Genomic DNA, 24464 nt, shown 5'->3' with positions numbered 1-24464 from the left:
GTAAACATACGCTTTCAGTTTCCTGGGATAAACGGCCAAGAGTGTGGATGTTTGTTTTAAATAAATCAAGTGCATTCATTTACAACTGAGCTGTTTCATCTACAAATCCACATTACTGATTTCTTCTCAATCATCAGAAGATCTGGAAAGATGGGGCCATAGGGACTCATGCTCCTAACAGGCCAGATGGGCTTAAGATCCCTGATGCCCCGCCTAGTCCTTTGTATTTATCTACCTGCTGGGCAAGGCTCCTGGTTTGCCAATTTAAGTGGGCATAATTGGAACATGATAAGTTATATCATGAGTTTTAACTGTATACACACAGGTATTTGCTTGTATATGCGTAAAATCTGTCTGGAAGTATATACAAGCAGAAAATACTGGTTGCCTCTGGGAAGGGTACTGGTGAGGGGCAGTATGGGGGAGCCACTTTTACTATGAGCCCTTTTGAGCCTTTTTTAGCTTAAACCCATCTGTTATTGACTAAAAAATGAATCAATAAAACATGCAAACAAGAACACTAAAAATTCCTCACAGATACTTGCTCTGAGGCTGCTTTGTCCATACAACTCTTGTTTCTTTAGACAAGAGAACCCACTGGAATTTCCCCACCCAGGGAAGAGCCCAGCTCCAAGAGATCTCTGGTCTTGGGCCTTTAGGCTTTGAGGGTGATCCCCAAACACCCCTCCTCACCATCCAAAAGCTGGATGACCCCTGAGGGGCACGCTCAGACCATCTGGGCCTCTCTGAAGCCTAGTGAGGTGTCTATGCCCAGCCCAGGGGCCACCTCCTCCAAGAAGCCTTTCCCAGCCTGATTGAAATTCAGCTTCTCCCTCCATCATCAGGCAGGGGCATCTATGTGCCTATCCGGTTACAATCCAGGGCACACTTCCTGGACCCTTCACACAGGCTGGGCCCCAGTGCACTTACCCCGCCTCTTCCTGACCTCCCACTAGGCTGGGCCCTCACCGCAGCAGATTAACATCTTAAAGGCACTGGTGCACAGGGTAACTGCAGAGCTCAGCCCCTCCTGTAATTCGTGACAAACACTACTACAAACCTAGGGCACAACCTGTAAAGTGAAGTTAAGATTTAAGATTTCTGCACGCACAATTCAGTGATGCTAAACTCTCTCTCTCTCTCTCTGGTGCGTGCGGGGGAGGGGTAGGATGTGCTCTGGCAGTGTTGGCGCCTTAAAACTGCCCTTTGGGTAACCCCCTCACGGCTTCCGGAAGACAGTGGGTGCGGCGCAGAGAAGAAGGGCTTTGGGATCTGAGAGCCCCAGTGTTGCCCTTCGTGGCTGCGTGGTCTTCAGGCCAACTCACCCTGTTTCCTCCTGGAGAACTGGGGATCATGAGGCCTCCCTGGCAAGGCTTGGAGGAGGCTGAAGGGGGAGGGAGCACCCCCAGGGCCCCCAGGGCTTCAGCAGGCCGCTTGCCCTTGCGGAACTGGGCCCCTCTACTGGATGCCTGGGCCAGGATGCGCTCCGCATTCCAGATTTCCTGGGGGCCTGTTCCTTTGTGGGTTGATGGTCTGAGCTCAAGGTCTCAGGAGCCTGGCGGACTCGTTTGTTGGGCCCTGGCCAGGGTCATTGACCAGAGGCGCTGAACAGGACCGAATGAATGGCTGCGGGACGGCTGAGAGGCTCCACATCCGCGTGCAGTGCCGCCCGAGAGTTTGAAACCAAGTTTGAAACCAGGGCTACGAGTGTGGAGGCCAGAAAACCGTGCAGTGCTTCCCGCGGGGTCGAGGGGCGCCACCGCCGCAGGGCGCCACCGCCGCAGGGCGCCTCATCCCTTCTCCCCCGCCCACGGTGACTCGGGGGCGCGCCCCACCCCACTTACCCAGGCCCGCGTGGCCCCGGGTGCGCTCCCCAGCCCCTCCCTCCGCCCCGCAGTGCCGGGGGCCGGGGGTGGGAGCCCGGCCCCCTCAGTTCCGTCGCTCAGGGCCCGCCGGGGCTCAGGAAGGGGCCCGACGCCTCGGCCCTCGCCCCGCCCCCTCCCTCCCTCCCGCGCTTATCACCTGCCGGCCAGGCGCGAGGGGAGCGCGCGCGCGTGCGCGCGCGGCCGGGCTCCGGGTCCCGGGAGGTGAAGCACGGCGAGGATGGCGGCGCGGGGCCGGCGGCTGTGGCCGCTGCTGCTCGCGCTCTTGGGGTTGCTGGCGCTGCCCGCGCCGGCGGCCAAGCTCAACATCCCCAAGGTGCTGCTGCCTTTCACGCGGGCCACGCGCGTGAACTTTACGCTGGAGGCCTCGGAGGGCTGCTACCGCTGGTGAGGCGCGGGGCCGGGGCGGGAGGCAGGCCTCGGGCGCGGGCGGCCGGGCGGGCGCGCTGCAGGTGCGCGGGCGCGGGGAGGAGGCCGCGGCCCCGGGCGGGTCCGGCGGGGCCTGCGGCGCGCGGCCTTCGGGCCCGGCCGGCGCCAGGAGGCCGGGAGCCGCGCGCCCCCAGCAGGCCCGCGCAGCAGGTGCGCCGGCGCGCGCTCGCTGGCGCCGGCTTGCCGGCCGGGCGGCCACTGGCCTGACGGCTGGTCGCGCGTGATCCGGCGGCGTGCGCCTGGGTCGCCCCTACTGCGCATGGCGGCGCCCAGGCCTCCGCGCGCTCTGGCGGGAAGGGGGCCCTGTGGGGAGGTGGTGCGGGCGGGAGACCTGCTGTCGGCGGGACTCACGGAGGGCGTGCGGCGGGCGCGGCGGAGGGCCCGCGAAGGCCTGCCCGGCCCGGGGCTGCCGGAGGGACCTCCTGCCGGAGGGAGAGGGTCGCACCGGCGCTGCTGGTCCCGGGATGCGCGTCCACGTGGTCGCAAGCCTTTCTCGTCCAGGCTCCGGGAGAGGTGGTCAGGGCCCTATAGAGCCCTGGGCTGGGGACGCCGCTTTCCGTGGTTTGGTGACCGGGTCTCATGCCTGGCGCTGGACTGGTGTGGGAATTGGGCTTGTGGAGAAGTGGGGAAGGTGTGTGTGGGAGTGGAATCAGTCGTTCCGCGTCTTTGGGAGGAACGTAAATGGGAGGAACGTAAACTTTTGACGAAAGGTCTTTCGGAGGAAACCCTAGGTGTTTAACAGATGATGCACCTGTTTTACAGATGAGAGAGGCAAGGGAATGGTTGGTTCACCCCAGGTGGCCCACAGAGCAGGGTTGCCTTGATCCCTAGCTTCCTGGGGGGACTCAGGAGTTCTGCACCTTTTGTGGGGGATGTGATCTGGGAACCGCAGGAACTAATGAAACTAGAGGTCCGCCCCACCTCACGGTAGCTGGGTGATGTGGTCCAGCCCTTCCATCCTTCAGATGGAGAAGCAGCAGCTTGAAGCGGCCTCGGGGCTCCACCCCGAGCAGGTTCATTCCTAGCAGGGTGAAGGCGGTGCTGGGTATGACCAAGGCCCTACCACACCTCCCCCCCACCTTGCTGGCGATGAAAAGGAGGGGGTGATCCCCACGCGCCACACCCTTGTTCCTCCCTTTGGTCCCCTGTTTCAAGGCTAGACAGTGTAACAGGGTGTGATCACAGTACAGAGTCCAACGTGTGTTAAGTCTGTTGGGATAGTCAATCATCCGTGCACATCCGCGAGCCTGGTGCCGGAGCTCAGGCTACCTTCTAGCTTATGTGCTTTACTAGTACCTATTTGTGTTCTGAAGTTCACCTCCTGAAATAAGGACACGCCACGTCAGACAAATGCATTTTGGGTTTAGTGCCTGCCTCCTCTGGAGGGTCGTATTTCTGGCTTGATATCACATCTTCTCTTTAACTTTTCTTCATCCCTGTCCAGAGCCGTCTGGTGTGGGGAAATCACCTGTTAGTGCACACTTTGCAGGTGATCATGCTCATTCTCTGGTAGAAGTTGTTCTCTTGATATGGGGGCAAGAAAGGGGAAGCTGGCTATTAAAAACAGCTGGCTTCAAATGAATCCGTTTGGGTGTATTTGTATGCTACTTCCTCTGAGATTCTAGAGCTGTGTTTTTTGTTTCTGAAGTAACGACTTTTTTTTTTTTTTTCTAACTGCATTTTCTTTTCTGAGAAGAGCTGGTGGATTTTAATTTACTTGTATAGTTTCTGAGGAGGAAGGGAAAAAACCATTCCTAATCACTGATGCATCAGAGGGATGCTAAGTATCTTATAACTTGTTTTGAATCTGATCCATAGCTTTTATTGCAAATGTGTAACTGCTTACCTTAAGTGTCTTGGAGGTGTTTGGTGGTTGTGATTTTCCCCTTAACTTCACAGAAGCTTCTGTCAATCAAGCATTGGAAATGTTTTCCTTATTTTTAGTATGCGCTTCCTAGTTCAGTCAGGTATTGCTTTAGGTTTTGAAGAGTCCCCTCTGGAATTTTAAGAGTGGGCCTGAAGGCAAGCTTCCTATCTGCATTCATCTATACCTGGGAGGAAAATAGCCTCTTCACTCAAGGAGTTCATTGTGAAGTGTGTGAGGTGGAAAACAGAGAAAATGAAAACCTTCCTGGACCTTGGGGGAATTTTTGTTCATCCTTTGACTTTTCGGCCAAGCTCCCACTTTACTGGAATCACTGCGTGCCTGAGCCCCAGGGGCTTTAAGTCTACTTTTCCTGTTTCTTGATTTTATAGCATCAAATAATCAGGCAATTTTAAGGTCAGGGGAACTGTAGAGAGCATCAGGTTAAAACTGTTCACATTTCAGTCGGAGCCTCAGGGCAGTGCTCTGGGGGACGCGTGTAAGTGGTGACGGTCTTGAGTTTGGGACCGTGCCCCCGTTCCACCTCTTTCAGGGGTTTGCAGCCTCTGGCGAATTGGCCAGACCTGATTGAACCCCTCCAGTCACACCGAGGGATTGCTGGTTATGTGGCAAACTCCTGATTCTTTTTTGATATTTCATGTTATTGAAAGGGCTCCAAAGCATCTTTCATTAGCTTATTTTTAAGGCATCCTTTATATAAATGACACGAGAGAGAAAGTTGGGAAAAGGGAGAAAAAGAGAAGTATCCCATAATCCTTTTTTTTTCTTTTTTCTTTTTTTTTTTTTTGTGGCCGAGTGGCATGTGGGATCTTAGTTCCCCGACCAGGGATCACACCCACGCCCCCTGCATTGGAAGCGCAGAATCTTGACCACTGGACCACCACGGAAGTCTCCCATAATCCTTTGACTGTAACACAGTCAGTCACCATTTTGTTTTCCTTTTGATCACTTATTTCCCCCCCACCCCGCCCCACGAAGCTCATACCTGGTATTCAGGTCACTTGGGAAGTTTCTTCTCTACCAACCACCAGCAAATGTTAAAGCCCAGCTGTTTTTCAATGTTGCTTCATGATCTTAAGTTTTCAGTGTCTGAGCACCATGCCGCCGGGTAGATGTTCCATCATCCGTTGATTCTTTTCCCTGCGGTTGAAGTTGGAAGTCCAGGGTGTTCTGGATTCTCCAGGGGGCTGCCCTGTCTTGGAGGAAGTCAGTGTCTTAGGTGGGCTTCCCAGAAGTAAAGCCCGAGACAGGGTTTGGTTTACTGAGAGGGCACTCTGCTGGTGAGCGAGGTCAGGGAGGGGAGAGAGCGAGGGTGTGGTCACAGGGAAAGTCCAGCCTTGTGCTGATCCTCGACCCTCTGGAGTTGAATTGCGCTGCAGGTTGTCCTCCCTTGAGGCCAGCCGGAGACCAAGCTTTTGCATTTTTTCACCCACTATAAGTCAGCCACTGGCTGCCCCGGGGAAGGGGGTATATGCAGCCTCCCAGGCCTCTGGGCAAAGCACCTATTGGCCAAGGGTGTTGGACTGAATAAGGTCGCAGGTGTAAACTGTGAGCTGCCCAGCCCGCCTCCAGCTGGGGCCGGGGTGGATGGACCTGCCTGGTAAAGAGCATCTGGCAGGGTGTCCACAGCGCCCACTGTACTGAGCTGGGCCCGGATGCCTCGTCCTCTCCTGAGCACCTGGGAGCTGCCTGATGTGTTGGCCAGGCTTGGTCCGAGCCAAGGTGCACGCTCTCACCACGGTCCACGGCCCAGGCACCTCTCAGACGAGGGCGGAAGTATTCTCTGGGAGGCCAGAGGGAGCCCTCTCTGCTGCCTGGGCCCTGTAGAGTGGGGCTCATCCGTGGAGCGTGCCGTGTGCCAGGCGGGTCAGGTGACCCTCGGAGAGGCGGTGGGCAGAAGGAGCCTCCAGCCTCTCTATCCTTGCCCGCCCGTGACTGCGGGAGGCCTGAGGCCGTGCACGTCCCAGGGCCCCTCTGCTCACCCCCAGCAGGAGGCAGCCGTGGGTCACCCTGCAGCCCTTTCCCGGGGCAGTCGGGGAGGGGCGGGGGTGGCCTCCGGAAACCCCTCTGCCCGCCCAGGGAGCCAGGTTGGAACAGCATCCAGCCCCGCTGCCTTCTGCTCAGAGCCTGTGGGGCAGAGGTGGGCAGGTGCAGGAGGCTGGGCGGGTGAGGCAGTAGCACCCGAGGGAGATTGCAGCGGCAGGCTCAGAAATGGACGTAAAAATTTTGCAGTGTGGAAGCCCTACTGAAAAAGTGGCTTTAATTTCACCAGAGGCCCATCATTTGGCCCTCCCTGACCCCGAAGCTGTCCTCTGTTCCTCTGGGTGTAGAGCGTTCGCCCTTTACAGCCTGTCTGCGGGCGCCGTGTCCCCTCACACCCCAGGATCACACCTCCCTCCTCTTTCCTCTGCGGGGGCCTTGGGACTGGAGACCTCTCAGCTGGGGCTCATATTTCTGGCCGTTTGAGGTTTGGGCAGAGATGCCAGAGCCACTGCAGTGCCCAGGACAGTGCTCACTGTGAAGGGCTGTCCCGCTGATGCCCGGGGACGAGCCCTGTTCAGCAGGGGTGGCTCACAGGCAAGGGCTGGGGACTCACCAGCTAAGTGATGGATATCTGTGACTCTTGCGATGAGCCGGGTCCTGGGGCTTGGATGGTGAACAGGCAGGTGAGGCCCTCCTTTCATGGCGTTTGTAGTTGATTGTGGGAGTTAAATAATAAACCAAGATGAAGTCAGTGGCTGTGTTTCATATGATAGTAAGTCTGGGAGAATGGCCTGCTGCGTTGACCGCAGGGGTGGAGTGCCTTTCTGGACAGGGTGGGCAGGAGACTGAAAGGGGGTTGTAGGGTCAGGAGTTGGGCAGGGTGGCCTGGGCCTGACTCTCCCTGCTGCACCAGACCCACGGGCTGTTGCAGCCGTGGTTCCCCCAGGGCTGGTCAGGTCCCCCCACCCAGACCCACAGAAGGAGGTGACAGCAAGTGTGTTTACTCAGTGGACCTGCTTCCGTGGGTGGTTTTCTTCCTGCTTCCCTTGTGGGTGCCCCCCCCAACTCAAGCCTGCTTTGCCCCTTGAGGTGGCTTCCGCCCTGCAGGCCCTGCAGGCTCTGCCTCTGTCATGGGGGGCAGGGAAGGGTGGACCTGCAGGTGGGTGGAGGGAGGGCTGTGTCTTCCCCTGCTCCCACTCACTGCTTCTTTGCACAACCGTCACTTCTCCTTTTTCCACCGTGGCTTTCTGGCCTGACCCTCCCTGTCCTCGGGTTCCCCTGTCCCACTAGACACCCTCAAGATAAAAAATTCATTTCTGGTGCCAACATGTTGTTTCCATTTTTTCTTTTTAAAAAAAATTTGGTAAAATATACATATCGTAAAATTAACCATTTTTAAGTGTCCAGTTCAGTGGCATCAAGACATTCACACTGTTATAGAACCATCACCACCATCATCTCCAGAACTTTTTCAGCTTCCCAAACTGAAACTCTGTCCCCATTAAATGCTAACCCCTCCCCATCCCCTGGCCCCTACAACCACCTTCTGCTTTTCCTAATACCCTGTAATATCTGCCTGTTTCTTTTTTGGGGGTGACAGTGTCCCCCACCCCCAAATGCAGTAACATTGTTTCGATTCTTGTTTGTTTTTATGTTTACCTCAGATGGATGGCAAATGGTGTAGGCTTTCTATTTATACTAGTGATATGAAGTTTCCTTTTAAAGTATTGTTTCAGGACTTCCCTGGCGGTTCAGTGGTTAAGATGGGGCACTTCCACTGCAGGGGGCGCGGGTTCAATCCTGGGAACCAAGATCCCACATGCCGCGGGGCACGGCCAATAAATAAATAAATAAGTACGTTTTCAATAAGGAAGAATCAATTTAAAAGAAAAATGTAAGGGACTTCCCTGGTGGTCCAGTGGTTAAGACTTCACCCTTCCAATGCAGGGGGTACGGGTTTGATCCCTGGTCGGGGAGCTAGGATCCCACATGCCTCGCAGCCAAAAAATCCAAACATAAAACAGAAGCAGTATTGTAACAGATTCAATAAAGACTTTAAAAAGGTCCACATAAAAAAAAATCTTAAAAAAATTTAAAAAACAAATAAAAGAAAATAAGAAAAAGATACGAAGGTTACTTGGATGTAACTGGATGGGGGGCCGGGAAGGGCAGAATGTGCAGGTGTCCAGGCAGCTGCCCCGGTGGGTGGCCAGAGACCCAAGTCCAGAGGCAGGGACTTTGAATGTTGCAGGTGAGGGTGGCAGAGGGAACCAAATAGCAGAACCAGTTTTTCTACTAATTCCTTTGCATACTTGGCATGTTTTTCCCCACTCACAGGCAGAACCACATTCAAAACCAGGTCACAGACTCAGCTCAGTCCTGGGATACACAGGAAGTGTGCCAGACCTTCGCATCAATGGCTGTTTTATCCAGGTTCAGTAGCATTTTAGGGAAGTTGATGACACATTAAGAAGCAGTATTTAGGATGCATGTGGGGTAGGGGGTGATTGAGGAGGAGATGGAGCCATTTTTCACGGAGGTCTGGCAGCCTGGGCCCTCCCATGGGCAGCCCCAGGTAGGTGAAGGCCATTAGCTCTGTTTTGAACAATCTGGGTGCATTCACCACAAGGGGGAAGGTGGTGTCTGGACCAGGGGTCTAGAGCCAGGCCCGACTGAGGTGTTTTCCGGGAATGTAACCCTGGGCAGGTTACTCCACATCCATGCAGAGGTTTCCTTGTGTATCAAATGGGGGCTTTCAGAAGGACTGTTGGGAGGCAAGTAAAACATTTGTGATATGTTTTATTCCGAGCCTGACACATAGTAAGCACATAATAAATGACAATTTGTTTTCTTTTTTAAAAAATATAGTACCAGTAGTTTGAATGTAATAAGGCAACAAGTCTTGAAGAATTCAGTCAGGGGATTTCATTTGTCTCAACTCTCCTGACTTTCCTGCATGTGACAGGAAACTCAAACCAAAATAGTTTAAATAAAGCAGGGACGTTGTTTTGGCAGAGTTTGTTTCAGGCTGCACACAGGGCTCAGTGATGTCAGCAGGGCCTGGTCTCGGGCCTCAGCTGGGTGCCCCCTGGGGTAGCAAGAGGACGGGTCCAGCCCTGCAGCCCTTGTCAAGCCTTGCACGCTGGGTCTGAACACCTCCATCCAGGGGGATGCACAGCCGATCAGCCAGGCCCCAGCCACCTGCCTCCAAGGGTCCAAGGAGCATGGGTGCCCTGGAGCCTCATGGTCTGAGGGTGGAGGAGAGCAGCACCCCCAGAAAAGCTGGGTGCTGTTACTGAGGAGGGGGAATGGAGTCTGGGCAGCGAAAACCCAACACGGGTCCCCTGCAGGAATGACACCCATGTGTGCACGTTTGCCTTGCTTCCTGTTTGCCCAGCTATGTGTGTGTGTGTGTGTGGGGCAGTATATATACCCTGGGTTTGCTCACCTGGGGCCCTTGTCCGGAGCTGCTGTGATCTGGGAAGGGGTCTCGCTGGGATGTGGGTGAGCAATTCGAGGGGAGAGGAAGCAACATGCCCACCAACACTGAACCGCAGGCTCCCCACCTCCTGTGCAGGACTTGGGGAAGGGTTCTCGGGCATAGAGCCCTTGGTGCCTCTCGGTCCACTTAGGACATTTGGTAAAATTAAGTTTATAATTACAGACCTTCTCATAAAGAAAACTCCAGGGCTTCCCTGGTGGCGCAGTGGTTGAGAGTCTGCCTGCTGATGCAGGGGACGTGGGTTTGTGCCCTGGTCCGGGAGGATCCCACATGCCGCGGAGCGGCTGGGCCCGTGAGCCGTGTTTGCTGAGCCTGCGCGTCCAGAGCCTGTGCTCCGCAACGGGAGAGGCCACAACAGTGAGAGGCCCGCGTACCGCAAGAAAAAAAGAAAAGAAAAGAAAACTCCAAGCCCAGGTGGCCTCACTTGTAAATTCTAGGAAACGTTTAAGGAGGAAATAGTACAAATCCTTCATAAACTCTTTCAGGAAAGGCAGGAAGAACAATCATTTCCTAGCTCCTTTTTATGAGGCCAACATTACACTGATTGCAAACCAGCCTCAAACGTTATAAGAAAAAGAAATTCACAGACGCAGAGTACAAAATTCCTGAAAAAATAGCAGCACATCAAATCCAGAAAAATATAAAAAGCGTATTGTATTATGACCAACTGGGGTGGATCTCAGGAATGCAATGTTGGTTTAACGTGAACCAATCAATGTAATTGCTTGATCAACAATGAATAATTAATTCTTCTATCAACAAAATGAAGAAGAAAAGCCATATAATGGTCTCAATAGGTGCAGAGCATTCAGCAGTCATTCATGATAGAAATTTGCAGCAAGTTTGGCGTAGAAGAGAATCCGTAACCTGATAAGGGGCATCTACAAAAACTTGCACCAGAGTCTTATGCTGGGTGCACTCAGGGCAAGAAATGAGCCCGCCACGGGCGCTGTCCTCACACTCAGTCTCCGAGGGGTCGGACAGGGAGAAGGATCATGCCAGCCGTGGTCTCGGGGCCTTTGCACGTGCCGATGCTTTTGCCCGAAAGCCCTTCTCCCAGGTATTCAGGGATTCTGTGTCTGCCTCTCCTCCTCACATGTCCCCTCTGAGGGAGGCTCCCTTCACCACCCAGTTGGAAACTCCAGCCTTTCCCTCCCCTGCCTTCTATTTGTCCGTAGCACTGTTGTCTGAGATCCCACGTTCACTCAGTCATTTTGTCTATTCTTGTTCTCCTCCCACTAAAACGTAAACTCCGTGAAGGTGGGAATTAATGTGTATTTTGTACTTCGTTGTGTCCCCAGCACCTAGAATGGTACCTGGAATATTGCCTATCACCCAGTGAATATGGATTCAATGAATGAATGAATGAATGGGTGCATTAGGGACTCCAAGCTGTGGGAGCTGAGTGGAGGTTGAGGAGGATCAGGGATGGGTCCGTGGAAGAGGTACCATTTCCCATGAGCCCTCAAGGCCGGGCCGCACAAGAGCGGTGGGAGGGAGGGACACGAGGAGTGGAGGGCTCAGCAGCAGTGGAGGGTTGGGGGGGAGCTGGGGGAGGGAGAACTTCGGAGCGGAGGTTAGGCTTGAAGTCAGAGGCTTCAGGCTCTTGCCAGTGGTGGACCCTGCTTTGGACCTGAATCTTTGCCTGTGGCTCTGAGGATGTCTGCGGTTGGTGTTGGGGCCCCACCAGCAGGGATCAGGGTCAGGCTTCATTCAGGGAAGGGGATGGACAGGTCACATGTGAATGATCACAATCTAGAAGGGCCCATGTTTTCTTACTTTTTTAAAAAGCAAAGTTCTATGGTCAGAATCTCGCTGACTATGTGTGACGCCCTGCAGTCAGAGCTTTACATCCGTCATCCTATCTAATCCGCCCCAACCCTTTGCAGCAGGTACCACTTTTATTGCCCTGTACAGCTGAGGAAACAGAGGCACAGAGAACTGAGGTGGAATTGTTTGCTCAGTGTCACATGTCACACAGCTGGCGGGTGGCAGCAACCTGCTGCCCTGGGCCTTAACCTTCTCAGCAGAGGGTGAGGCCATGTCACCCTCACTGCCTGTGCCAGGGGCCCGGGGAGGCCCCTGAAGCTCCTCCCGTGGGTCTCAAGGCGAGTGCATGAGTGGGGAGGGTGGGCAGGCGTGCTAACCACCAGCTGAGATGCACAGAATGACCAGGTGGGCGAGCTGGAGCAGCTCTCATCCCTTCTGAGCAGCGGCCGTTCGTTTAAACTGGAGACAGAGGAAGGCTGTTTTGGCAGAAAAGCCATTGAGCCTGGACCTGCTTCCTTGGCAGAACGTGATGCTGTGTCCAAGTGACCTGGCCTTTGGAGCTGGTTTCTGGGTGGGCCTCTCAGCTGTCAGCTCTGTGCAGACCCCGCCTTCCCTGAGCCCTGCTCCCTGGAGCCGTCCTGCCGCCTGGGCCATGAGCCCAGAGCCCGCGAGGGTTAGGCTGAGGCAGCTGATGCGGCCCACGTGCTTTCTACCCCCTTCCCTCCGTTCCTCATGTGGGTCCTCCCCAACCAGTGTGGGGACAGGCTGGTCCTGAGAGCTCCAGCTCTCAGTGCGAGAGGCTGCTCTGTCCTTGTTTTATAGAAACACTGGAAAATGGCAGCTGATGGACAGACCCCGCGCCTCACAGCTGTCCTGGGGATGCTGTGTTTCCTTCCCAAACGCAGCCGCTTCATGACACTGTCAGACTGCTGCCTTTTCAGTGTACCACGTATACAAAAACTTACTATTTTCTTCAAAATGACTCCTTTTTTGAACATCGGACATCCTCTTCAGTATTAACATTTAGGAGCTCGTAAGTTTGATACATTTGTTTTTCCTGAAACAATTAAAAATGAATGTGTAGTAATTAAATGACCTAAAGAGTCAATGTAAAGATACATCATCGGTGCCTCACTGCTGTCTGGTGTTGTGTGCTCCGTACCCTGGGGAAAGCACTCGGGTAGTGGGAGGATTGTCTGATCTGGAGTCACACGGACCTGGCTGTGATCACTGGCCCTGCCACGTACAGCTGTGTGGCTTTGGGGAGTTACTCAACCTCTCTGAGCCTCGGTTTGGTTTTCCCATATAGGCCTACTGGAGGATTAAGTAATCTGATGGACAGAAGTATTTAGCTCGGGGCTTAACACGTGGTAGATAGTTTCTTTCGTTATCTTCTTTGCCCTCCCCGTATTGGTCAGGGTTCTCCAGAGAAACAATATGTGTGTATGTGTGTGTGTGTATACACACCTCTGTAGGCTGTCAGGCAGGAGGAACTCCCTCTCATTTGCAGATGGGTCCGCCTTTTTGTTCTATTCAGGCCTCAACTGATTGGGTGAGGCCCACCGACACTGGGGAAGGCAATGTCCTTTACCCAGTCTACTGGTTTAAATGTTAGTCTCATCCCAAAACACCTTCAGACACACCCAGAATAATGTCTGACCAAGTAGCTGGGCACCTCATGGCCTGGCCAGGTTGACACGTAAAATTAACCACCACACTCCCCCAGCACATTTCTGTATTTTAATAACAGTCTGGGTGTCTCTGCGTTTGGCAGACGGGACCTGCCTCTGCCTGTCGTCCCCTCTCATGTCCGGCGCTCTCTGCCTGGCTCGGGGTGCAGGGTGATGAACCATTGTTTCTGTGAAGAATGACCCATCCTCCCTCCGGGGAGAAGGTGTTTACCTGCCCTTCCACCCACCTTCCCCGCTGGGCCTTGCGCCTGTTGCCAAGGTTCCCGTCGGTGATCTCTGGGTTTGTAGGGCCTGTTGGGGATGGAGGTGACCGTCTGGGAGGCTGCCGTGTGCTAGGTCCTGCCTAGAGGTCAGCAGGTACCTGGCCTCTCCTCCTCCCCAGGGACCGTAGGCACTTTTCCCACCAGTAGTTATTTCCAGTTCCTTGGAATAGTCCTGTCAGGTGACTGTTGACCATGGAGGTATTTTCCAGTGTCCCGAGCAGTGACTCTCTGCCTGTGTGATATGTTCAGTGCTGGGGGCGGGGGGTGAGGTGGGAGGGGAGGTCCACGCCCTCAGGATGTCCTGCTCCTACTAGAGGGGCCTCGGCTGCCTGTCTCCTCTGGGTTTGAAGCTGGTAGAGCCTGGCCCCTCTATCCTGTGAGTCTGGGACAGATTGGGGGGGCGCTGCGGCTCTGGCTTCTGGTCCCAGCCTTGCCTCTCCAGTGGCTCCCGAGGGTGACTTCTCTTCTTCTTGCCCCAGGTCATCGACCCGGCCGGAGGTGGCCAGCATCGAGCCGCTGGGCCTGGATGAGCAGCAGTGCTCCCGGAAGGCAGTGGTGCAGGCCCGCCTGTCCCAGCCCGCCCGCCTGACGAGCATCATCTTCGCGGAGGACATCAGTAAGGCCCCCAAGTGCCCCGCGTGGCCCCCGGTGGGGATGGGGGCTCAGGGGCTGGAAACACCCTGCTGAGACCTTGGGCCACAGGGACTGAAGAGCCCATGGCCACGCTTTCCCTTCTCTTGTTGGGTCTGAGGACGCCCATGGAGCTGGGGGGACACTGAGCAAGCAGCATGAACCCTGGTACCTCCTGCCAGCACCTTGTCCTGCCTTCCCTCCCGTGGAGGCTGGCTTTCATTTCTAAGTTATTAGTTGTTACCAAAATAACTCTTAATGGGCGTTGATTCAAAATGAAGAAAGTTGTGCAATGTTTCACTTCCCCATATTTAATTTGCCACATTATGGTCATAAGATGCTTAGAAAACAATGAATTTTCTGTCATGCTTTTCCCCCACCTAACATGGTATGAAAAGTTTCCCACTTTATTATAGAATTGTTTTTAATGGCCGAGTAATATTCTTAACCAGAGGTTGTGCTATAAGCATTCCCTTATATGAGGCATTCAGATTGTTTTCAGATGTTTATTTCAGTGTTATATAGGAAAATAAATAGTTTCATTCAGGGAACAATTTTGGGTTCTTTCAGGTTATTTCCTGCCAAGGATAGATTCCCAGCTTTGCTGGGTCACAGCCTATGAATATTTTTAAGGTTTTTGATAAATGGGGCTGAATGGCTTTCTCACAAAGTTAAGGGTGTACAAGTAGTTATATGGTGCCCGGAGAATGGTCAGAATGATTTTGTGTCACAAGCTGTTATTTTTTACATTAGAGGATTCTCCAGGTAATGCCATTTATGTGTCTTATTGATGGAGCAAGTAAAAAATCCGTGCAGATGTGCACGCTCTTTTTTTATACTATAGTGTAGTTGATAGTCTTATGCAAAAACTGCAGTGTAAACAGAGACACACACAAATGCACAAATTCCGGGTGTAATTGCTAATTTCAGGGTAGGGACAGGCATTCAGAACAGCATCGTCCTTTTGGATGCTAACTTATCATACCAGAACCCTTGTCGTTCAGCTCAGTGGTTACACTCTGAACAAAACTAGGAATTCTAGGAAGTGTTTTGCACACAGCTTTAAACGCTGGTGCTCGTGGTGGAAAAGTACAAGATGGGCAATGAAAATGTCTGGAAGGCCCTTACTTCCTGGATGTCCATGCTGACTCTTGGGCCTCGTGGGTCTCCTGCGGGTTGACTCGGTTCTTCCAGCCCCGTTTTTTTGGGGGTATTGTTGGTTTTCCTTGTGTTTGCCAAAGAATAAGACCACCCAACCTATGAGGCGCTGGAGGTGGGGTGGCTGCCCTCCGGCTGACCCTGTGTTCCTGCCCCTGCAGCCACCGGCCAGGTCCTGCGCTGCGACGCCATCGTGGACCTCATCCATGGCATTCAGATCGTCTCCACCACCCGCGAGCTCTACCTGGAGGACTCCCCGCTGGAGCTTAAGATCCAGGCCCTGGACTCGGAAGGTGAGGCCACTGGCCTGGCGGGCTCTGTTTCTTCCTCTCCTCGTGTGCGGCCTGCTCTCCCCCAAGGCGGGCTGCTCCGGCCAGGGGGGCAACGTGGAAGAGGTCAGGACCATCTCAAAGTGGACGCCAGGCCCACGGTGGCAGCGAGGCCACGGCCACTTCTCCACAGGGCCTGGAGGCCAGCTCCGTGCCTGTGCACAGCTGGGAGGGGCTCATGGGGTCACTGCTGTGAACAGCAGAGGCTGTGGGGTCTGGGCCTGGCTTCCTGATCCAGACTGCAGCCTACGCATGCGCGCGCGTGTGCTTATGGGTGTGGAAGAGAGCACGTCTATGCTGCCGGCCCCACGTACCATCCTTCACTTCATAGCAGAACATTGGCTTGTTCTGGGCTGGGATTCTTTGTAGAAGGTCTGTTCTGCTGGTTGGCAGACTGTCTTGGCTGTAGCCTGACCTCCTGGTCAAGGAGCAAAGGGAAAATTTGTAGGTTAAGGTTCTTGTTGAAGAAAGTAGGTCAGGCAAAAGGCATCTTCCAGACGAAAGATCTTCTAAAACTTCAAGTCCAGGCCAGGACTCACCTTGTCTTTGAAATCTCCCCTGACCACTCTAGCCCCCACTGCCCCGGCTTTTTAAAAACATTGTTATAGATCAGGGTTTCTCAGTCTAGGCAGGATTGACATTTGGGGTAGATAATTCTTTGTGGTGGGGACTGTCCAGTACATTTCAGGGTGTCTGGCAGCATCCCTGGCCTCTATGCACTGGATGCCAGTAGCACCCACTGAGTTGTGACAACCAAAAATCTCTCCAGCCATCGCCAAATGTCCCTTGGGGGCAGAATCAGTATTCCGAAGCATCTGTCCGAGCCTTCCTTCCGCTCTGTATTCATTCATCGGATAAGCTGCCCAGCTTCTCTGAACCCCCCTCTGATTGGTGAAACTGACATAATGATGCTTACCTGGTCACGAGGACCTGGTGAGTGAGTGTGAAGGGTCAGCCCCGCCTGGTGTGTGGTGGGTGCTCAGTGCGCTGGGTGGCCATGGAGTGTGTTCTGCCTTCCGGGTCTGCCAGGTCCTGGGGTACTGCTGTGGTGGGGCGGGCGCACTGGGCCTCTGCCCCTAGCATCTCAGGCCAGGGGGTCCACATGTAGATCAGGCCCCACATGCATCCTGGCAGCTGAGGTTTGTAATCACGTTGGGTGCAAAGTGTGAAGGGACCACTGGGTGGGGGAGCAACTCCAGGGGGCTTGGAGGTGGGGCGTGGAGGTCAGGGGTCAGAACAGTTTCTTAGAAGGCAGGATGTTTGACTGAGCCTCGAGGGATGTGGGGTCTGCCAGGCGGGGACCCCGTTTCATCCTTGAGACTGAAATTGGAGAGGCCAAGGGACGCAGGATATAAAGGGGCCTTGTGTCAGGTGTGGGATTTGCGCCTGGTCTTGAGGCAGAGGGCACCGAGGAGGGGTTTGTGCAGCGAGCTGACGGGAGCTCACCTGCCCGACGCGGTGGCGGGGGTCCTATGCCTCACCTGTCCTGACGCGTTTCACTTCCAGGAGCGGAGACTGAGAGAGAACACACGTGCACACACAGATGCACACAGACCAGGCACACACACATGCTAGTCCTTCGTACGCAGCAGAGCCAGAATCTGAGCTCCGGCCTGGTTGGGTCCCGAGTTCACTCTCAGCCAGGAGTCAGCACGTGTTTTCCGTGACAGGCTGGGTAGGAATTGTTTTAGGCTTTGCCGGCCAGACCGTCTCTGCAGCAACTACTCAGTTGTGTCAGCGTGGCTCTAAAACAGTCACAGACTGTGGAATGAATGGGCGTAGCTGTTGTAATAAAATTTTATTCACAAACACTGGTGGGCGCTAGATCTGGCCCAAGGGCCGTAGTGTGGCAAACCCTGCTCTTAACCTCTCTGGTCTATTTCCTGTCTTGTCACTTAAAAAAGAAAGCTTTGTTTATTAAAAAAATTTTAATTTTATATTGGAGCATAGTTGATTTACAATGCTGTGTTAGGTTCAGGTGCACAGCAGAGTGGTTCAGTTATACATGTATCTATTCTTTTTCAAATTCTTGCCCCATATAGGTTATTAGAGAGTATTGAGCAGAATTCCCTGTGCTGTACAGTAGGTCCTTGTTGATTATCTATTTTATATATAGAAGTGTGTCCATGTCACACTATCCCAAATCCCAAATATCCACACAAATCCCAAACTCCCAATCTATCCCTCCCCACGACCCAAGTTTTGTTTATTTTTATCGAGATTTATATACCATGAAATTGACCCATCTACAGTGTACAGTTCAGTGGTTTATTTTAAAAGTGTATTCACAGAGTTGCACAGCCGTCACCACTGTCTAATTTCAGAACATTTTCATCACTGCACAATGAAGCCCCACACCCATTAGCAGTCAGTTCTCGTGCTTTCCTCTTTCTGGCCCCTGGCAGCCACTCATCTACTCTCTGTGTGTATAGATTTGCCTATTCTGGACATTTCATATGAATGAATCATACAGTATGTGGTCTTTGGTGTCTGCCATCTTTCACTGAGCATATTGTCAGGGTTCACCCATGTTGTAGCCCGTGGCGGCGCTTCGTTCCTTTTCATGGCTGAGTGATGTTCCATTGGATGGATGGACCACATTTGTTTATCCATCCGTCAGTTGATGGACAGTTGGGTTGCTGCCACCTTTGGGCTGTTGTGAGTAGTGCTGCTGTGAACATGGGTTCGAGTCATTGTGTGGACATAGGCTTTCATTTCCCCTGGGTCTACACCCAGGAGTGGAATTGCTGAGTCAAAGGGCAACTCTATATGTACCTTTCTGAGGAACAGCTGGAGCATGTTTCCACAGTGGCTGTGCCATTTCACATCCCCACCAGCGGTGCATGAGTGTTCCTGTTTCTCCAAATCCTCACCAACACTAGTTATTCTCTGTCTTTTTTTTTTTTTTTATAGTTTATTCATTTTTAAGTCACTTTGGTTTTTCCCCTTGGGCAGCTGGTGGATGTGTCAGGAATGGAAGGTGGCTGCCCGGCCTTCCTGTGTGGGACAGGTGCCCTGTGGCCCTGGGGGATCACATTTCACAGTCCTCCCACTCCTAAGGTTTTGGTGGTACATGTGGCCGCTTCCGGGGGGAACCCTGGCTCACCCAGGCCTGCATAAACTGGCCTTTCAGGAAGAGCCCAGATCAAGGCCCACCTCTGTGGCACCAGGTGGTTCACTCCCTGCCTCCCTGTTCACTATGAGGGTGTCCCCACCCAGAAGCACTTGGACTAGTTCCTTAGAAAAATCCCCTCTTCCTTCGTCCTGAGCCTGTATCCTCCCTCCTGGTCAGTCTCCTTTGTAAGGACGAACTTGACCTTCATAACCTCGGAGGGCCCCACAGTCTCAGAAGGGATGTACCTTATCTAGGTCGGTGCCTGTTTGGTTTTTACCCGCTTGTGGCTCAGCAGACATTGTTAGGTGCCCAGCCCTAAGTGTAGTCTCTTACCCCACGAGGGTGGATGGTAATTATACATTAGCCCATTGTACAGACAAGGAAGCTGAGGCCTAGAGAGCTTCAGTGACTCACCCAGGGTCATGCAGCTCGTGGGCGGCAGAGCAGGCGCTGGAACTCTTGTCCACTAGGCCACGCTGCCTGTCTCCAACTGCTGCATTTTTCCTGGGCACCGTGGTCTGTACCAGGGGCTGGGGTCTACTTTATTGGCCTGAGGCCATTTGCAGGGTTCCTGCCTCGAGTTAATGTTTTCAGAGTTCTCTCCCAGCCCACATGTACCTGGTGCCCGGGCAGTGCTGGGCGGCTCCGGTCCCCCAAATGCCCCGCCTCACCTCCCACTCAGAGCACCTTCCACTCCCACTTCCGGATCTCTGCTTTCCGAAGCCCAGGCCCTCTGGGCATCCCCTCTAATATTTTCTCCTCCAGGGCTCTCCCAAGGTGGAGTTTGTCCCTCCTTGAAATCCCTCAGTGATTCGCAGGCCCAGCCTTGGGGCACGGGGCATTTTTTACTCGTTGTTAGGCTCCGCACTTGGGCAGAATTTAGATCACTTCATTCTTTGTTTGACACTGGACTTTGGGCCCAGCGGGCATCCAGCAAATGTTTGTTAAGTTGAATTGCTTAGTGTTTTCCGGCTGCCCTCCTGGGACCAGGACAGGGGGTGCAGCCTCCGGAGACTGGGCCCTGGGATTTCCTTGTTAATATGAGCACTTGGCACACAGTAGGTCTAATAGCTGCTTTAAAAATTTTTTTTATTTTATATTGGAATATAGTTGATTAACAATGTGTTAGTTTCAGGAGTACATAATAGCTGCTTTTCAAACAGACAAGGCAAAACTCTAGGCAGAAGCTTCTTGAACCGCCCCTACCTCCAAGCCTGCAAATTCCTGCTGAATGTGTGGGTCTTGGAGCCTGTTTTGCTGGAAGGTGCCCTTGCTCACTGTCCACTCTGGGAAGTTGTAGTCAGGTCACATGCCATCTCCTGGGGTTTTATTTTGTCACCCAGACGTCAGGGCCAGCTTCACACAGGGTCTCGTGCTACGAAGGTCCCCAGGCTTGGTTTAATGCTCCACTGTTGCCGTCTTGAAATTTTAATAAATTTATTTTTGTACTCGTGTTTTGTGAGTGGGGCCTGATGGGACTTGGAGCCTCAGTGATTTGAGATCCTGCTTCCCTGCCACCTCTGTGCCTCCTGGGCTGGGTTCCTGGCCACCTGTGCCCTGTCCCCTGGTGTCCTGGGTCCTGCCTGTCCTCTCCCTCCCCAGCCTTGTCCTGTGACTACGGCCACCTTCCATCCCCAGCGGGGGCCTGGGATAGGCACCTGTCCCCAGGGTATGTTGGGGTGGAGCGTGGCAGAGGCCATCCCTGTCCCAGGGCACGTCCATTCTAGAGGCTGCATTTTGGCCGGAGTGAGCCTCTCACCCACCCTCATCTGGTTTCCTAGCATATCCATGTACAGGCTACAGAGGCTTAGTGTGGGCATCAGCAGGGCGGGAAGGAGAGATGCCTGACTCAGTTTCCACAGAGCCTGCTCAGCTAGGACACAGTGTGCTGGTCCAGTGGCTGGCAGGAGGGGACCCCTGTAACTGCCACATCCATGTGTACCCCAAATTGCAGGGCAGGGCCTCTGGGTACCTCTAAGGGTCTGCACTCACCCTAGAGTGTCCCTACCCGCCCAAGGGAGCACTCCCTCGGCCAGCCCCATGCCTGGGGCTTTCTCTGTCTCCTTCCAACTCTCCCAAGTCTGACCTGCCTCCTTCTGGTGCTTTCCCTGCCTTTGGAATGAGGAGCCCCAAGTTTTCATTGGCATAGAGCCCTGCAAATTAGGCAGCTGGTCCTGCATGCGCACCTTCCCATGTGGGTAAAACTTCTGGAAGCCCAAGGATGCTTTCTGCTCCAGGAATGATCCCACATTCATCCCTCCCCTCACATCCGAAGATGACAGAGATGCGGAGATTCTGACTCTGAAAAACAGAGCTCCAGGCGTAACCACTGAAATGGATGAACACAGGGTTTCTTGTCTCCATTTTCCAGGTTAAGAGACCCAAGGAGGCCTCCCCCAGCCTCGGGCTCCTCGTCCTCAGGAGGCCGTGGTGAACTGTACTTGGCCCTGAGCTGACTGGCACCCACCAGGCACCTCGCTGGGGGGCACTTTCTCCTTCCGATCTTCTCAACAGCCCTGAGACCTCAGAGGTGGGGTGGGGCCTGACTCTAAATGCTCTGTGCTTTGCAGTGAAGGAAGAGCTTTCCTAGGCCCCAGATGCTCTGTATTGGGGGCTGGCCAGGCAGGAATGTAGATGATGGAGGTGGAGTGGGTGTGGGCGACAGGGTGTGGTGGGGAGTGGGGCAAACCAGCTGGAGAGGCTGAGGCAGCCTCTCCTCACCACAGGGAGCGAGCAGGGCCCAGGCAGCGGGGTCTTCAGACTTTTGAACTTGGAAGTTGGATATGTAGTATACTGCATTTCTTAATTTGAAATGATGGAAGCCAATTAAAAAACGTAATCAACATCACTTGGGGAAAAAGCAAACCATAGTTCCCAGCAGATCAGCCCTTTGAGCCCCCAGTTTTCATCTCCAGCCCTGTTCCCGGCTGTCTGCATAGAACCAGGTGTTGCAGTTACCCTGAGAAGGTGTTTACGGAGGGTTTCAGACCCACCCTGAGTCCTGCTCCTCGGGGAACGGTCGCCCAGTCACGGGCCAGGCTCCACGTGTTCTGGCGTCTGGTCCAAGGCATGCGGACGGCAGCCAGGGCTTCAGAGCCGAGGCCGGCTGTGCGAGCGTCCACATCCTCCACCCGGGACTTGGGGTCTCAGCATCTCGGCCGAGGGGCAAGGATGGGCACATGAAACCAGACAGCCTGGGTTTCTTTCCCAGCACAGGAAGGTGGTGAGGGGGGAGTGAGTGACAGTCTCAGGAACCACCATCTAAACTGTAAAGCACTTACCCACGTGAGGGGTGATGGGTGCGCATAGGCAGGAGGTACAGCGGGAAGGACACGGCTCCCCCCGAGAGGCCAGGGCTCACTCACGCGGCTCAGCCCTCACGGTCACGTGACCCTGATCCTTTCAGCCTCGTTTCCCCTCCCTCCCTCCCTGCTGAATGGAGGCTGGAGGCTGCAGGCAGTGCCGCCTGCTCTGCAGGGGCTAGTGCATCTCCCCTGCCCCTGGCCCCGGGGGGGTAACACGGGTGCACCCCTTTGCTCCTGCTCCTACAGGAAACACGTTCAGCACCCTGGCTGGGCTGGTCTTTGACTGGATGATCGTGAAGGACACAGAGGCCGACGGGTACTCAGACACCCACAACGCGCTCCGGTAAGAGGCCTTGGAGGGGAGGCGGGAAGGGGGTTGTCGCCCGGCTCCGTGTGGGCTGGGGGCTTCCATCATCATCATCCCCCTCGGCTCACACGGTTGTGCAGGAATGGGCGTGTGTTCTGTGGGACATCGTCGAGGAGGCTGGGCTGTCCAGCTGCAGGGGAGAAAGCTTGTCCCAGACGATGGGAGCTGTCCCGGGGTGCAGGCGAGGGTGGGGTGCGGCTCCACTGGGGGTGAGCTAACGGGGAGACAGTTCCGGCTGGGGTGACCTTCCTGCAATGACCTCTTCCAGGCGCAGGAGGCTTCCTTCCCCGGCACGGGGGTGGAGGTGAGCCTGTAGGCAGACTCCTTGTGAGACGGACTCGTTAGCCACCTTTTTTTTTTTTTGTACGGTACGCGGGTCTCTCACTGTTGTGGCCTCTCCCGCTGTGGAGCACAGGCTCCGGACGCACAGGCTCAGCAGCCATGGCTCACGGGCCCAGCCGCTCTGTGGCATGTGGGATCTTCCCAGACCAGGGCACGAACCCATGTCCCCTGCATCGGCAGGCGGACTCTCAACCACTGCGCCACCAGGGAAGCCCTCGTTACCCATCTTGACTCAGCCAGTCCTCCCAACAGCCATGTGGCTTCCGTACCACTGTCCACGTGCCTTAGGTTGCTAAGGGGCGGAGCTAGAGCTTGAACTCAGATGTGTATAGATTCTCACAGTGCAGTGTGGTGGCCATGAACCCTATCCTGGCTGTTTAAATTTAAACTAGGTACAGTGGAAAATTCAGATCCTTGATGCACTGGCCACATGTCAAGGGCTCGTTAGCTGTGTGGCTGGTGTTACCACACACTGGACAGGGCAAACGTGGAGCGTTTCCATCACAGAAGGTTCTGCTGGCCAGTGCTGGTGCAGACCCAAGATCTGGGCTAGTATCCCCTGCTATGCTGCATTGCCTCATGCTGTATTGTAAAAATGTTAAAAAGAGTATAGTCCCTTTTGGGGGAGGAAGACTTATTTTTTAAAAAATTTTGCAGCAAATTTTAGCCTACAGAAAAGTTGCAAGTGTAGTACAGAAAGTGGATTCCCCGAACCATCTGAGAGCAAGCTGCCACCCTGGTGCCCGTGACCCCCAGTTATTTCAATGTGCATTTACTACCTCTGAGGACGTTTTCCTGCACATCCACAAGACGGTCATCACAATTAGGGAATTAACACTGATGCCTGCAGTCACAAGACCTTGTTCAAGTTTTACCAGTTTATCCCAGTTGTATCCTTTGTAGCAGAACATGCCCCCCCAGGGTCACCTGCCGCGTGTTGTCCTGTCTCTCCTAGTCTCCGTCAGCGTGGAAGGGTTTCTCGGTCCTTCTTCGACTTTTGGGACGTTGCACTCATGAAGACTGTAGTCCAGTTACTTACAGACCCTCCCCCATTTCGGGTTTATCTGACGTTCCTCCTGATTAGACCCAGAGTTCTGCACCTTTGCAGGAACGTCACAGAGGCGAGATTCCGTATTCTCCTTGCGTCGTGTCGTGATTTTGTTGGTCCATCAGTGATTTTCTTCGCTGTCATCACTTGGGTAGGGTGGGGTCTGCCAGGTGCCCTGCTCTGAAGTCACTTTCTTACTCCCTTGCAATTGGTAAGTATTTTGTGGGGAGTCACAAGTCTGGCCTTTTGTTTACACCTTCAGAAGTCCAGCTCAGGGTTCCAGGACACATCCAGGCTCAGCTCACGGCCATTTCCACGGCGGGCACCCTCATGCCCTGACGCTGTGCAAGCCAGGTTGCCCTCTTGGGTCAGAGCTCTTTGGGGGCTGGGCTGTCAGCCTCTGTCTCTGGTTGAGCACTGGAATTTCTGGGGTCTCCGTAAGCCAGGAATGTGGGCTTTAGGTCCCAGAGACGTGCATTCCGGTCCTGGCTTTGTGATGTCCTGCCTGTGGCCGTCATCAAGGACTGACCACCTGAGCACCAGCTTCCTCCTCCAGCAGATGGAGGTGTCACTGTGCCCACCTCGGAGGGTGGCAGGGTGGGCGAGCACGTTGACGGGGGTGAGAGCCCCTCTCTGGGCCCGGCACATACTAGATGTTCAGGGGACGCTGGTTGCCTGCCCCGCTTCGCGCCACCAGGCTTGTTTCCTGCCCTGACGGCCCCCGGAGCTTCCCAGCACCCGGTATGTAAGTCGAATGCTGACCA

At 54.2% G+C, this 24464-nt stretch overlaps 1 protein-coding gene across 1 annotated transcript in view; it reads left to right on the top strand.

Moving 5' to 3' along the window:
• Nucleotides 1–2081: 2081 nt before the first annotated feature.
• The window catches only part of NUP210 (nucleoporin 210), a gene marked incomplete at its 3' end in the record, with an annotated part of 100243 nt that continues 77860 nt past the window's right edge, over nt 2082–24464 (top strand). Inside the window, exons 1-4 of the mRNA XM_079713598.1 lie at nt 2082–2270; nt 13886–14022; nt 15356–15487; nt 22190–22286. Of these exons, the coding sequence (XP_079569724.1) occupies nt 2104–2270; nt 13886–14022; nt 15356–15487; nt 22190–22286 (533 nt within the window). The 5' untranslated portion in view covers nt 2082–2103. The remainder of the gene's footprint in view (nt 2271–13885; nt 14023–15355; nt 15488–22189; nt 22287–24464) is intronic.

The sequence above is a fragment of the Hyperoodon ampullatus genome, assembly GCF_949752795.1.
Source record: "Hyperoodon ampullatus genome assembly, chromosome: 10".
Taxonomy (NCBI): Eukaryota; Metazoa; Chordata; class Mammalia; order Artiodactyla; family Ziphiidae; genus Hyperoodon; species Hyperoodon ampullatus.
Note: the sequence above shows the minus strand (reverse complement) of the source record. Positions and strands in the feature narration are given on the sequence as shown.